Source organism: Chrysemys picta, chromosome 2 (assembly GCF_011386835.1).
Source record: "Chrysemys picta bellii isolate R12L10 chromosome 2, ASM1138683v2, whole genome shotgun sequence".
NCBI lineage: Eukaryota > Metazoa > Chordata > Testudines > Emydidae > Chrysemys > Chrysemys picta.
Window position 1 is genome coordinate 46874729 of NC_088792.1, and position 15256 is coordinate 46889984.

Here is a 15256-nt window from a genome sequence, read left to right on the forward strand (position 1 = left end):
ACTGCATTAAATCCCTGTTTAGACCCTCTCATTCAAAATTAAACTGGCTTTATTTCAGTTTAGTTTAATTCAGTTTGGAAATTAGTTAATTCGGATTTCCTGAATATCTCCTTGTAGACAAGCCCTAAGTCAGTTTCACTTTTTACTCTGTATAGCAAGTTTTGTTATTTAGTTTCCCCTTTTGTTTGCATGGGTGTTTCGTACAGCATTCTAGGATATAAAAACTTAAAATAGTATAATGTGTTTGTAAAACCACAACAAATTAGTAGAGAGATTCCTGGGCACCTCTAGTACCTGTCCCTTCTTTTAAATTTATTTTTGAATAAACTTTGTTTCAAGTAGATGATGTCCCTTTAAAAGTCAGTACAATCTGTTTTAGAAGCCATGCACACTTTTAAAGCATTGCACTGCTTTCAAAGGATTGTTTAAATTCATTAATGTTAAAAGAGGAAATATTAGTGATTAGATGTTTTCTAGTTAGAAATTTAATTTTGAACAGCCATTTTTATGGATAAGTAGACAAATTGGTATGAAATTATTATAAAATTTTCCCAACTCATTTTTTAAAATCAGTAAAGTCTTCAGTTTGCATTTTAGTAAGACAGTTTAGTTTGAGCGATTCAGTATCCTTAATTTTACTAATTAGCCTAGCTGGAGTTAGTGAAAAATAAACAGCTCTTATTTTTGAAGAATTTGGTGAAGTAGCCTCCATTTCACAGAACAGACTTGTAAAACACAGAAGTGACCATACTTATAGAAATCTGCCAAGACTTATAATATAAAATCAAGGGTGTGAGTTCTTTACTTTTCTGAAGTTAAGCAAACATTTGTTGTGTCATTCTGTAACTTGAGGACCATGAAAAGACATAGATTAAAAAGCCATTACAATGTCAATAAGGAACTGTTGAAACAAACATTGCTTTACTGCCTCATTAATTGAAAATTTTAATATTCTCAAAGTTCACATTTTCCTTGTGTGTCTACTTACACATATGCATGGAAGAAGAAAGGAAAGCTGCTCACCTAAAAATCTGTTCAGAAATGCCATAGAGTTTGTATGGTGCTTCTTAAGCATACTAAGGATGTGGTTAGTGACAGTATACTCCTACACATATTAAATGCAAAACCCATTTTGTTTAAATAAAGGTGAGTCTGGTATAAACTGACATAAACCAGGAAGTTTCACGTTTTGGCACATAGACATGGATTGTCATGTGACTCCTACAATACACTGTACTGAACATTTGTCTGTATTTGCTTAGATCTTCTTGTTGTGTGGGACTTCATATTGTAGTATGTCAGTGCATATGCATTGAATATCTGATCCAATATCCGTTGAAGTTAGTGTGTCTTTTTATCAGGCTAATAATCAGCCAAAACAGTTAATAATTTTACATGAAAGATAGAGGGCATGTCTACACAGCCAAGAAAAAACTGCATCTGGCCCATGCCAGCCGAATTGGGCTCGCTGGGCTTGAGCTGTGGGGCTGTTTCATTGCTATGTAACCTCCTGTCTTGGGCTGGAACCTGAGCCCTGGGACCCTCCAACCTTGCAGGGTCATAGAGCCCGGGCTCCAGTCCAAACCCAGAAGTCTGCACAGCAGTGAAACAGCCTCAGAGCACGAGCCCAAATCGACTGGCATGGGCCAGCTTCTTTGCTATGTAGACATACCCTTAGAGTAGGTGTTTTTATTTAAAATTCTCATGAATGGCTAATATTTGTTACTTTCTCCTGCTGTAGCTGGAACATGCTAAAATTTCACAGACAGAACTTATGCGAGAATCCTTCAAAAAGCAGCAGGAGGCCACTGAATTTTTCAAATGCCAGGAAGAATTGCAAGAGCGACTCAATGAAGAGGTCAAAGCCAGAGAGCAGCTGGCATTGGAGCTCAGCAAAGCAGAGGGTGAGCTTTTCCCATTGATATATTGCTGAATTTGAAAACGTAGACATATCCGTTCACTTTTGATAGTACATGGCCAAATTTTGTAGCTACAATAATTTTATTTCTTTTCTATTTAGAAATCTACTTTTATAAAATAGCTAAACACATTGCAAATTAGATCAATTTATTTGGCAATGAACATTTTAGATCACCATCAAATTTTGGATAGTTTTGGCTAAATTATCCTTTTTTCCCCAACAGTAGAGGTAGGAAGTACAACTAGAGAGAAAAAGAAAACGATTGAAAGTAAGAAGACTGGAAATAAAATGAAGCAAAAACACAGCCATAGTGTGATACATAAGGAGAGATAGAGAAAGAAGGGAAGAAAAGGCATATAAACTAACTTCATGCATTGTCAGGAAGGTTAAGGAGACAATACTAACTTTTCATTTTGGAGGGATCCTCATAGTTCACTCCCACCCCAATTTCTCATCTATCCCTTCCCCAACCCATGGTTTTTCCTTGCCAACGATGAATACACTGTTTCCTAAGTGCTCCTAGCCCGTAGTGACCTGAGAAACCAAGAGACTGAGTATTAGAACTCTGATTCCAACATCTGGTTGTGCAATTAGTCCGCCGAGGCCAGCCCAGTTTTTTAATTTTACATTAATGTAACCTAAACTAGATGATCATGATAGTCCCCTCTTATCTTAAAATCTGTTAACCAAAAATCTCTTAATCTAGAAGGGAAACCTGAAAATTGAGCCACACACACAAATATGTAGTGAATGCCTTTCACTAGACTATGGTGCTAAAAAACACTTTGTAGCACCCATGACTTTTGGTGACTTGTTTTAGGTATGCTGCAGGTGTTGTTCTCTACAAAGGAAATGGAGAAAAATGCCGTGCCTGGGTTGTGGGGGAAGCAACTTACCTGATCTAAACCAGTTTTATATAAACCAGTTTTATGCAACTGCAAAGGTTTGCATTTTCTGTGATGTCCTGGAATCATTCATTCTGGGACATTGATAGTGAACTCAGAACTGATTAGCAGATTTCACAGGTCCTGTAAAAGGTTCTTTTATCTAAATTAGCTTTAATAAATTGTATGTTTTCCAATTTTTGTATAATAATTGGAATAAATATCATTAACCTACATCAAATGATCAACTGATCCGCTTATGTGATCCTGCAAGGTTGGAGTTGGGGGTTCACAGCATTAATAAAGTCATTGTCTATATTTACACTATGTCATGAGAGGTTATTCTTCTGAAACCTGCTGTGGCAATTGATGCTAAATGGAAACTACTGCTATGGATGCAAAGCCACATGTTTTTTCAATACAATATACTGAAAACAGCATGTGTCAAATATGTTTCAATAGTAGAGTTAATTTAAAAAGGAAATACGGAGTACAAGTTGCTTTAAAATCTTAATTTCCTGATAGTCATACAAGGGCGAAAAGATGCAGACAGGCAGTTCCTACCGTTAGAAATAGGTAGTTTCTACCATTAGTAAAATGTTCACAGTTGTGAAGCTCTTAAAAGTAGCCTCAGTTAAGAAAAACAAATTCTGTAAATATAGCTTTAAAATAGCCCAGTTGTAGCCATTGACAATAATGAGTCTTACACATTCTAGGTTTTACTTCTGTATTTTGAATAATTTAAAGTATAGGTTATGTATCAGGTTAAAGACCACTGCAAACTAAATTACAATAACTTTGAATAAAATAAAGTATACCATTCTTCAATACTGTCCCAGGTTTTATAACAGTTAGGGTATGTATTATTGTCCTAAGAAAAAAGTGTCTTGTTCCATTTTGAATAGGCAAGACTTAACAAGCATCAGTTTAGTTTCACATGAATGTAATAAAACATAGAACTTCCTCTCATTATTTTTGTTCGTACTTAGAGTGGCTTACTTTAATGAGAAGAATGTGCTTTTACTGCTTTTATTCCTGATAGCACTGGAGTGCCACCACAGCTAAAAGAGGGAGAGCTGGATTCTGTTCTTGAGTAATAACACATTTCTATGATTAAGGTCCAATCAGTTCCACCTATTTAGATTTACAAATGGCAGTTACACAGTTGTCACTGAGAGGTTAATCTGAAGATAATGAGTTTTCAAAGGTATAACTGAAAGCAGAATTTGTCCTGGAAAACCTTTATTACTAGTGATGACATGTGAGATGCAGAGAAGCCAGCTTAACTCTCTGTGCCGCACTTGTCAGGGTATGTATAGCACTGCAGTTAGGAGCATGCTTCACGGTGCTGGTAGACACCGGGTATTTTATAACTCTCATTAGTTAATCAAACCTGTTTGCATTTTTCATCTTTTGGTATGAAACACTAGAATTAGCAAATTTCCAAATTATACACTTTTTTTTTTTTGCTGTATTTTCTTTAAATAAAACAATACACAAAAGTACAGCAAGAATTTGATGTAAAATCTACCTTTCTGCTCATTGGAGTGAGTGGTATAATGCTCTCTGATAAGCTAAAGTATATTATGTTATCTGACTAGGATTTCTTGGGTAGGTCCCAGGAGAGTGTAATCTACACTCATTACAGAAGTCATAGGTATTCGGTCATTTCTGAGATGAAAGATGTTTGTCAATCCACTGAGTTTTGCCAATGCTGGTTTTAGAGAGAACTTCCTTCTTATTTAGACAGTACCAATTCTGCAGCAGAAGAGAATTTGAAGGTAGAAAAGAAATGCTAGATTTCAAAACTAAAATAATAAAGTAAAATAAATAATAAATAATAACTAAAACACACGCAAAAATTAAATTAAAAGAACAAATCTGTTCTTCTCAACTCTATATATTTTGCCCAGATCCACCAATGACTTTTTGCTTAATGGCTTTGCTAAATTGGTATCTGACTTACTAGTATTATAGGGAACAGGTGAGTGAGGTAATACCTTTTATTGGACCAACTTTTACTGGTGAGGGAGACAAGCTTTTGAGCTTACACAGAGCTCTTTACTAGTATTATTGTAGTTTGTATCATAAATCTTTATACAAGGTCCTCAGCTTTCACTAAGAGGTAGTAACTCGTATATATACATCCTGGTCTAATTTTGTGGCTCCTGTATCAATTCACAGACTGAGTTAATTTAAAAAAAATATTAGTGGAACACTCTGGTTTAAAAATTGGCAATTACAAGCCAGTAAGCCTAACTTCAGTACCAGTCAAATCAGTGGAACAATAGTAAAGAACAGAATTATCAGACACATAGATGTACACGATATGTTGGGGAAGAGTCAACATAGCTTTTGTAAAGGGAAGGCATGCCTCACCAATCTACTAAAATTCTTTGAGGGCAGCAACAAGCATGTGGACAAGGGTGATGGGTATAGTGTACTTGGACTTACAGAAAGCCTTTGACAAGGTCCCTCACCAAAGACTCTTAAGCAAAGTAAGTGGTCATGGGATAAGAGGGAAGGTCTTCTCATAGATCAGTAACTGGCTGAAAGATAAGAAACAAACAGTAGGAATAAATGGTCACTTTTCACAGTGAAAGAGGTAAATAACAGGTTCCCCCAAGGATCTGTACTGGGATCAGTGCTGCTCCACATATTCATAAATAATCTGGAAAAGGGGATAAACAGCTAGGTCTCAACATTTGCAGATGATACAAAATTAGTCAAGATAGTTAAGTCCAAAGCAGAGTTATAAAAGAATCTCACAAAACTGGGTGTGATTGGGCAACAAAATGGCAGATGAAATTCAGTGTTGATAAGTGTCTTGAATACTGCATCTGAAGTATGCATCTGAAGAAGTGGGTTTTTTACCCACGAAAGCTTATGCCCAAATAAATCTGCTAGTCTTTAAGGTGCCACCGGACTCCTTGTTGTTTTTGTGGATACAAACTAACACGGCTACCCCCTGATACTTGAATACTGCATGCAGTTCTGGTTGCCTCATCTCAAAAAAGATACATTAGAATTGGAAAAGGTACAGAAAAGGGCAACAAAAATATTTAGCGGTATGGAACAGCTTCCATACAAAGAAAGATTAAAGACTGGGAGTGTTAATCTTAGAAAAGAGATGTCTAAGAGAGGGACATGGCAAAGGTCTATAAAATCATGAATGATGTGGAAAAAATGAATAGGGAAATGTTATTTATTCCTTCACATAACACAAGAAGCAAGGGTCACCCAATGAAATTAATAGGCAGCATGTTTAAAACAAACATAAGGAAGTACTTCTTCACACAATGCACAGTCAACCTATGGACCTCGTTGCCAAGTGATGTTGTAAAGGCCTAAAGTATAACTGGGTTCAAAAAAGAATTAGATAAGTTCATGGAGGATAGTTCCATCAATGAATATTAGCCAAGATGGTCAGGGATGAACCCCTCTGGCCCCCCATGGTTTTGGCATCCCTAAACCTCTGACTGCGAGAAGCTGGGACTGGATGACAGGGGATGGTGACTCAATAGTTGCCCTGTTCTTTTCATCCCTTTGAAACATCTGGCATTGGCCATTGTTGGAAGACAGTATACTGGGCTAGATGAACTATTGGCCATTCTTATGTAAAAGTATTTCCTTGAACATTAACAAATTTGAAGTGAATGATCCTGTCTCAACTATGCCACCTTGCACTTAAACATCTTGCACTGGCAGGAGCTCAACGTCAGTTGTTACATGAAAGCTACTAAAGTTTTAATTGTATAAGAATCACAGCAGAATATTTATTACTACAGTATAAAGTTGTATCCCCTCTTCTGACCTATGGTGCATCCAGAGGGAGATCACAGACCAGCAGTGTTAAAACATGTCTGCATTAGTTGGGGATCTGGACTCACCTATTTTGTGTTTCTGTTGCACTATTAGTATGCCTGATGCTTTATAGGCAAATAAAATGACAAGGTAACTGCCCCTAGGTATTTATATCTCAATCATATTAAGATAATGAAAAAAACACCAGGGCAGTGGTAAGAAGTAGAGAGCAAGAAAGACAATAATAAACAATGGAAAGATAATACTTCTCTTGGGACATTGGTGGTTGTTTTTATTTCTGCAGCAAACAGATATTATTATTTATTATTATTTTTTATTACTGTAGCGCCTAGGAGACCTACTCACAGTGCTTCCTCTATTTTTTTATGCCCGTGTGCAGAATGAATTTTGTTATATGAACCAATATGGAGGTGATATGTGGCGAGGGTGGGGCCGAAGGGTGCGGAGTGTGGGAGGGGACTCAGGACTGGGGCAGGGGTGCAGACTCTGGCTGTGGGTGCAGGCTCTGGAGTGGGACCAGGGATGAAGGGTTTGGGATGCTGGAGGGGGCTCAGAGCTGGGGCAGAGGATTCGGGTGGGGGGGGGGATGAGGGCTCTGGGATGGGGATGGGGATGAGGGGTTTGGGGTTCAGGCTGCCCCAGGGAGAGAGGACTCCCCCCAGCCCTTTCTCGCCACATCAGCTCTGGGCTGGGGGAAGGATACCTCTCCCCAGCTTCGGCTGGGCCGGGCCTGGGGAGGGGCGCCTCTCCCTGCCTGCATGACACTTGATAGCCTGCTGTGTGGCCACGCAGCTTAGAGGGAACTTAGCTCATAGCCCAGGACCCCATTATGCTAGGTGCTGTACAAACAGAACAAAATGATCGTTCCTGTCCCAAACACTTTATTTTGCATATCCTGTATGCCCTTAACTGCCTAATTTGTCAAATATCCTTATTCAGAACACTCTAAAGGAGTGGTTATGGTTAAATTTATAACTTGCAATTATGGTAAAGTACATATATATCTATATGTAAAGTGAACTTACTGAAGCTTGTATAGTAATTTGTTGCATAGGTGCATCATGTGCTAATCTAGGAATTCATAAATCAATAACTTGTACATTTGGAACAATTTTCAGTTATACAAATCTGAACCAGTGTGATTTGTGGGAGCTATTCTTTAAACTGGGAATTAATCTTGAAAAATGAACAATCTTTTGGCAATCTAATCAATTAATAAACCTTTGAAAAAGTTGAGTAAAAGCATCTATTGACAGAATGAGAACATTATTTTTATAATGCCTACTTTAAAAAGGTAACTGTAAGAACTCTGCTTAATGCACATTAAAAATAAAACTCTTCTGGCCTGGGATTGTACGTATGTATGTGCTTGATACAGCACTCTGGTACTGTTGGGCCCTGGTCCTGATTGGGACTTCTGGGAGTTAGTCCTATAAATATCTAATAATAATGATAAACAGAGGGATTATGTCATCCCTGACTAAAAGGCAGCCATGTCAGAGCTTAAATACAGCAACTCTGTTGGTCCACTGTGTATCATTACATATCAGTTTAGCACAAGAAGTGAAGCTGTAGAGGAAATATAGCAATAATAGAATGGAATCGCTGAACTTGGAATTTAGGTAGGAGACTTGTCTCATGAAAAGTGCCAAGTGCCAATCTTGCTACTGAAGGGCCTGATCCTGTTCTCATTTTAGTATGGCTGGGACCTCAGTTTTAAGTGTCTTCTGAAAAATGGCACCTCTGGTAGCACATCACTCCCAAATACCATGTTTCAGAGTAGCAGCCGTGTTAGTCTGTATCCGCAAAAAAACCAGGAGTACTTGTGGCACCTTAGAGACTAACAAATTTATTAGAGCATAAGCTTTCGTGGGCTACAGCCCACTTCTTCAGATGCATATAAAATGGAACATATATTGAGGAGATATATATATACACACATACAGAGCGCATGAACAGGTGGGAGTTGTCTTACCAACTCTGAGAGGCCAATTAAGTAAGAGAAAAAAAATGTAATGAGCCATTACAAACATTGAATCTATCTCCCCTTGTAAGTATTCTCACACTACTTATCAAACTGTCTGTACTGGGCTATCTTGATTATCACTTCAGAAGTTTTTTTTCTGTTAATTAATTGGCCTCTCAGAGTTGGTAAGACAACTCCCACCTGTTTATGCTCTCTGTATGTGTGTATATATATATCTCCTCAATATATGTTCCATTCTATATGCATCCGAAGAAGTGGGCTGTAGCCCACGAAAGCTTATGCTCTAATAAATTTGTTAGTCTCTAAGGTGCCACAAGTACTCCTGTTCTTTTTGCAAATACCATGTTGTGGCACTGGTTCTATATTGGTTCAGAGTGCAGCAGTGCTCAGTTCTGTTCCACAGAGCCCTTTCCAGCAGTGTGTAGAATGAAAATATTAGCCATCCAAACATTTTAGATGCCACATGGAAAGTGAGGGATTGTGAATTTAGGAAGGGAAGTGATTCATCCAGGTTATCTCATTAGCAAAGGGGTCTACTGAATGAACCAGTGTGAGAGGCTGCTGTTGTAGACACTTAAAATAAAGGCATACATGATTTTTGTCAGAAGCGTCAAGATTAATTTCCATTGAACTCTGAGCCCAAAGCTAGCTACAGTGAATAAGCAAGAAATGATTCATCTCAACATCTTCTTCTATTATGAGACATATGCAAACAGTGTTTTAGAGTCCTCTGGTTTATGCCTGATATAAAGATGGTGATGAAAGAATTAATAAAGAATTGTTCATTGAATGCTCTCTATTCTCCTTAAATCACAACAAGGGGCAGGGACTCTTCCCATGAGAATACAAAAAACCTTGATACTTCCTTATCCATGCTTCATAGCTTTCTATTCCACGTACCCTTGTCTCTTTCCTCTCTCATCCTTATATATTCTATGCTGTTCCCATCCCCTGGGAGTGCCCTACCAACCAATTGTGTGACAGGCATCCACCCTCTCTTCTTCCAAATCCCTCCTCAATATGAATTTCTTAGATTACTCACATGAATAAGGATTTGAAAGGTAAAGCCTAAAGAAGGAAAATCAGACACATAGTGTATTTATCTAGTGGTATTCTACCAGCAGTAAGATTCCTCACTCAGTAGTGCCCACACATACAATTGTATAAGACCATTACAGGGTTCAAAAAAGAACTAGATAAATCTATTGAGGATAGGTCCATCAATGGCTATTAGCCAGGATGGGCAGGAATGGTGTCCCTAGCCTCTGTTTGCCAGAAGCTGGGAATGAGCAACAGGGGATGGATTACTTGATGATTACCTGTTCTGTTCATTCCCTCTGGGGCACCTTGGCTGGGATACTGGGCTAGATGGACCTTTGGTCTGACCCAGTAGGGCCATTCTTATGTTCTTATGAATGTTGCCTCAAAAGGTGGTTTAGAACTGATAGGTAGGACAAAAGTGTGTTTTGATGAAGAATTTGAAGTAGGAGCAGGTGAATGATTTCCATACCAAGGAAAATGTGTTCCAGTCTCACTCACTTCATTGGGAGTCTCTCATGAGTATGAATTTACTCACATGAACAAGGCTTTTCAGGACTAGATTTTAGGATTGTAAACCTAGTTGGGGGAACTTGTCTACACGGTGTTCCTTAGAGCACGGAACACGTTGTCGGCACCCAACAATTGTCATGGTAACATTGTGGTAATACTAATCTGACCTTTAGGTTTCTAGAAGTTTTATGTTGCCCCAAATTCTGGAAATTCTGCCATAGCACTGAAATTGCAGTTCAAAAGTTGCCATATTAAATTAACCTAATATTTTTGCTCAACAGGTCTCATTGATGGTTATGCAGATGAAAGAGCATTTCTGGAAAAACAAATCCAGGAAAAAACAGATATAATAGACCATCTTGAGCAAGAGCTACTATGTACAGGTAACAAATTGCAGGAACTAGAGGCTGAAAGACAGCAGATTCAGGAGGAAAAGGAGCTACTCTCCAGACAGAAGGATGCCATGAAAGCAGATGCAGGACCAGTAGAGCAACGTATGTATTTTACCCAATCTTTCTGTGAGGTTCTCTCATATTTTCCTACTCCATCTTTAGTAAATTTCAGAAGTCTTAACTAACTTTTTTTCTTTTTTAGTATCATTCATAGAACAATGCAATAAGGCCAACAGTTTCATACGTGGGTGTCTAATTTGACCACAAAAATTCATATTTAGGCAACTAAACAAGTACCCTGATTTTCAGAAGTGTGAGCGACCACAGCTGCCAATAAAGTCAGTGAGAAATTTCGTTGCTCAGCATCTCTAAAAATTAGGACACTTTTAGGTGACCAAATTTGGACTTAGCTGCTGACTTTAGACACCCAACTTTAAAAATATTGGCTTAACTCTGTTCCTTCCTAGTACAGTTAGATCAGTTACCACTGTTTGCACAAGACACTCTACTTAAGCACACATGATTGAAGTAGTCACACAAGTTCACACATGATTAGACACTGAGAAAAGTGTGTTCTTCCCTCCCCAAACTCCACTTTCAGGGACTCACTATTAGGAAAGAATGTAACAGATGATGTCACAGATCCTGTTGAGCTCCCTCTGCAGGGTGGCATAGCAGACTCTATTAATGGGAAATCCAGAAACTGGATTCCCAGGTATTTTAAGCCTCCGGAGTCTGAACAGAGGCCAGGCACTGTCCCAATCTTGGGGTCCCTAGTTACACTCTCGAAATGCAGACCCTCGCCTAACACTTCCTTCAGAGAGCTATGACCACATGTCCCAGCTGCCTAGCACCTGGAACCAATGCTGACTCCTCAGACTCCCCTTGTAGCTTAAACACGTCCTTGCCAAAATCCCCTCAAAAGTGTGAGCCTTCTGGGTTGCAGTTTGACTTTCTCAGAGGAAATGTTGTAGCATACAAAACACACACCTACTTTGCACAGATTTTAACACATTATTGTTCTAGATTTAATCACACAAGAAATATACAGAAGTAAGTAACCCTACACAGTAGAACCTCAGAGTTATGAACACCTCTGAGGTTGTTCATAACTCTAAAATGTTTGTAACTGAACAACTCGTTATGGTTGTTCTTTCAAATGTTTACAACTGAATATTTACTTCATTCAGCTTAGAAACTTTATGATGCAGAAGAAAAATGCTGCTTTTAACCATCTTAATTTAAATTAAACAAGCACAGAAACAATTTCCTTACCTTGTCAAAAACATTTTTAAAACTTTCCCTTTATTTTTATAGTAGTTTAATACAGTACTGCAGTGTATTTGCGTTGTTTTTTTTTTTTTTTGGTCTCTGCTGCTGCCTGATTGCGTACTTCCAGTTCCATATGAGGTGTATGGTTGACCGGTCAGTTCATAACTTGGTGTTCGTAACTCTGAGGTTCTACTATATGTGTTTTCCCTCACTTTTGCTCACCCTTCCTTTGGGGGTCTTCGGGGAAACCCTCTGAGCTGAGGTAGACAGGGTCTTCCTCCCCCTGTTGCCTCATCTCTCTCTTGCAACAGCTCCCCTCATCTTAAGCTGGTGAAAAGGGCTAAAGAGAGAGGACATAGAACAGCTCCTGCTCTTTATAACCCTCCAGTCCTCTGTCAGGTGACTCCTAGTCAACCTCAAGAGATGTTTAACTTCATAAAGTAAATGCATTTTTAAATCTTTCCTTCAACAAGGAACTAAAGGTCTGTGAATTAATATTTGTTGAGGAGAAAAAGTTAGGGCAATGGTATTTAAACAGTGCTATCTTGATCATTCCTATGCTATAAATGGCCTGTGAAATGTTAGCATTTTATATAATGTCTGGGAGGTTTGATAATTGGAATAGTAAATTATCTTCAAGATTTTTTGTACATTTATTCAAAACATTGTTAAAGCTTTATTGTTAAATTATAGATTTTAATCCCATTGTATATTTGCAATCTCAAGTATCCACGTTTACATAATGAACAATTTTTTAATAGTAGTCTGTTCATTCTTGTGTTACAGTAGAGGAATCCTTGTGTACAATTTTTGGTTGTTTTGTGTACCTTACAAAATAACTTGAAAATAGTTAAAATTTTTTTCATGTTCACTTTAAACTTGTGGACAAAAAATACACAGCTATGTCATACTTCCCAGAATAACCAAGCACATTCCTTAAGTTATCACAATAACTACGTCTTTAAACACAGCATTCTGTCTTCAGCTTCATTTTCTCTTACATAATTGAATAATGAGAAAACTGTAGCTGGCATGTGAATTACTTTGCTTCTTGTTTTTTGTTGTTTTTTTTCCGGTTCTCCTAGGCATAGTAGATGCTGCAGTCGATGCAGCTTCCCAAGCAGGTGTGTTTGTATATTGCATGGCTGATCTTTAACTGGGTGGCAGACTTACACTTACTGACATTTATTAATCAAGAACTTTAGAGCTTTCAGCTTTCTGACATTACTGTAACTCTTACTGGCTGCCAGCTTTGATGTTATATTTCACACTCACAGTTTTTCTTTTTAATAACATTTCTTATAATTTCTAAGCACAATGTATTAACAGATTTAATAAGCAGATTCATTAATAACCATCATCTTATTCACATATGAATTTTAAGATTTTGTGCTGTCTTGGAAGGGGTTTTTAATAGCCTTTTGATTACTGTTAACTTGTAAATATAATTAACATAATAATTTTGCTGGATATTGTTTTATATTGACATGTAATGTTTACCTAACAAAACAAGAATTGTTTGTAAAAATTTATGTAAGATGATGGTATCCAAAGGATCTCTATCGTGTAGTAAAAAGAAATTGTATATATCTGGTGGTTCTCTTTTCATATACCTAAGTATCAATCATGTTTGTGAAGATTCTCCAAAGATAATTGCACTTTATAGATCCCTAGTCTTCGGTCTTATCTCAAGGGATGGATAAGGCTAGGTGATATGACCCTTTGAAGTACATGCCTTTAATGTCTCATCAGAGTGGTCCTAAGATTTATCATATATGCTTCCCAGTCCTCTCCTGAGGACACAAAACCAAAAACTGGGGATCTATACAGGCCTTCTGAAAACTCCAATTACAAGTAAGTAATTTCCCTCTCTATCTCACCTCACCAGGTCAAGTTCTGCAGTATTTCCCTTCACATGTTGTATATGCATCATGTGAAAAAAAATAAATTTGGAATGGATTAAACTGCTACAGGATGAGAAGATGATTGGGTTTTCCGTGCCTTGTTATAAAGCTGTGCACCTTCCTCAGTTGTAAACAGAACTGATGCATTTCCTATATTGTACCATTTGTACAGACATCTTTAGATTAATATGAACAATAAAGTGACATGATAAAGCTGTGCTATTAATAATCTTGTAAAGCATCTTGTGAAGCAAGATGATAGCATTTTAGCCATTTCGTCTGGGATTTGTATGGGTTTTGTGGTATCATGATAATTTTTTATAGAAAAATAGAAAATACCACATTTTAAAAAAAAATTAATAAAACCCAAACCTGTTCACATCCTTTATTTGGGTATAGCATGGATATGCAGTCTTGGGGAGTGGTTTTGCAGTGATAAAGTAATTAACTACGCATATCTAAAAGCAATATGGTTCCTTTATTTAAAAACAGAATTACTGGAGGAGACAGAAAAGCTAATGAAGGAAAAAATAGAAGTACAGCGTCAAGCTGAAAAAGAGTACGATGACCTCCAGAAACAAGTGAAGGCCCTGGAAACAGACGTGGAGGAGCAGGTCAACCGGTTTATAGAGTTAGAGCAAGAAAAAAATGCAGAACTGACAGATCTAAGACAGCAAAACCAGGCTTTGGAGAAGCAGCTTGAGAAAACAAGAAAATTTCTGGATGTAAGTATTGAAAAAGCAAAAGACAGAAAATGTTTGTTTATGCTTCAGGTGGGCCAAACAGGTGGAGAGACTTCTCTCAACTGCAAGAAATGCTATTTCTTTAAGACTTTGAACTAAAATGAAAAAATAGATATGACTGGACTTGCAGAGTGGTGTCAAGTTTAGAGATGCCATTAACACTGTGCTTTAAAAGTTGAGATCACTACATTTAGAATATTCCCAATGTATTTTGAAATATAATTTGGTTGCAAAGTTTAATTTAAAAAAAAATTAATATTTCTAAACTTACAAATCTAAAAATCTCTAAAATGAGTAAGAAAAAATGAATGTTTAAATTGGCTTTGTGTATGGCAAGGTATACTGTGTTTTCCAGTTTATAAAAGTTCAGGATGGGATTTTCAAAGGAGCCTAAGGGATTTAAATATCACACTCACATTGAACTTCAGGAGAGTGGGTGGTAAGCTCTCTTAGGCTCCTTTGAAAATTCCATCCTTTTCATGGTTTGGACTACACGTAAGTTTCCCTGACAGCCTCTCCAACCACACCCAGTCCATCTGTCTCATCCCCTTACAGCAGTTGCAGGTGAACCCTTCCCTTCTACCAGGTTGCACGTCCTACCTGACCACTCAGTATGCACACTATCTGATCTTTCCCTGTTTGCAGCTGCAGCTACCCTTCCTTCCACTCACCATGCCTGACCTTCCCTGGCTACGAGGCTGCCACTGGAGTGCCCTTCTGCAAGCTTCTGTTCAAACTCCACCCCAGCTTGTATTACATCTGCTCCATCTACTCTCT

At 37.8% G+C, this 15256-nt stretch overlaps 1 protein-coding gene across 12 annotated transcripts in view; it reads left to right on the forward strand.

Moving 5' to 3' along the window:
* The window catches only part of AKAP9 (A-kinase anchoring protein 9), a 205618-nt gene that overhangs the window by 146558 nt on the left and 43804 nt on the right, over positions 1-15256 (forward strand). For 8 of the 12 annotated variants that reach the window (XM_005282392.3, XM_042857292.2, XM_042857303.2 and 5 more), the window contains 4 exons: positions 1742-1904; positions 10450-10662; positions 12918-12956; positions 14229-14461. In XM_005282392.3, coding sequence (XP_005282449.2) covers positions 1742-1904; positions 10450-10662; positions 12918-12956; positions 14229-14461 — 648 coding nt within the window. The remainder of the gene's footprint in view (positions 1-1741; positions 1905-10449; positions 10663-12917; positions 12957-14228; positions 14462-15256) is intronic. The other 4 variants (XM_042857293.2, XM_008169441.3, XM_065583060.1 and 1 more) reach the window with 1 other exon arrangement.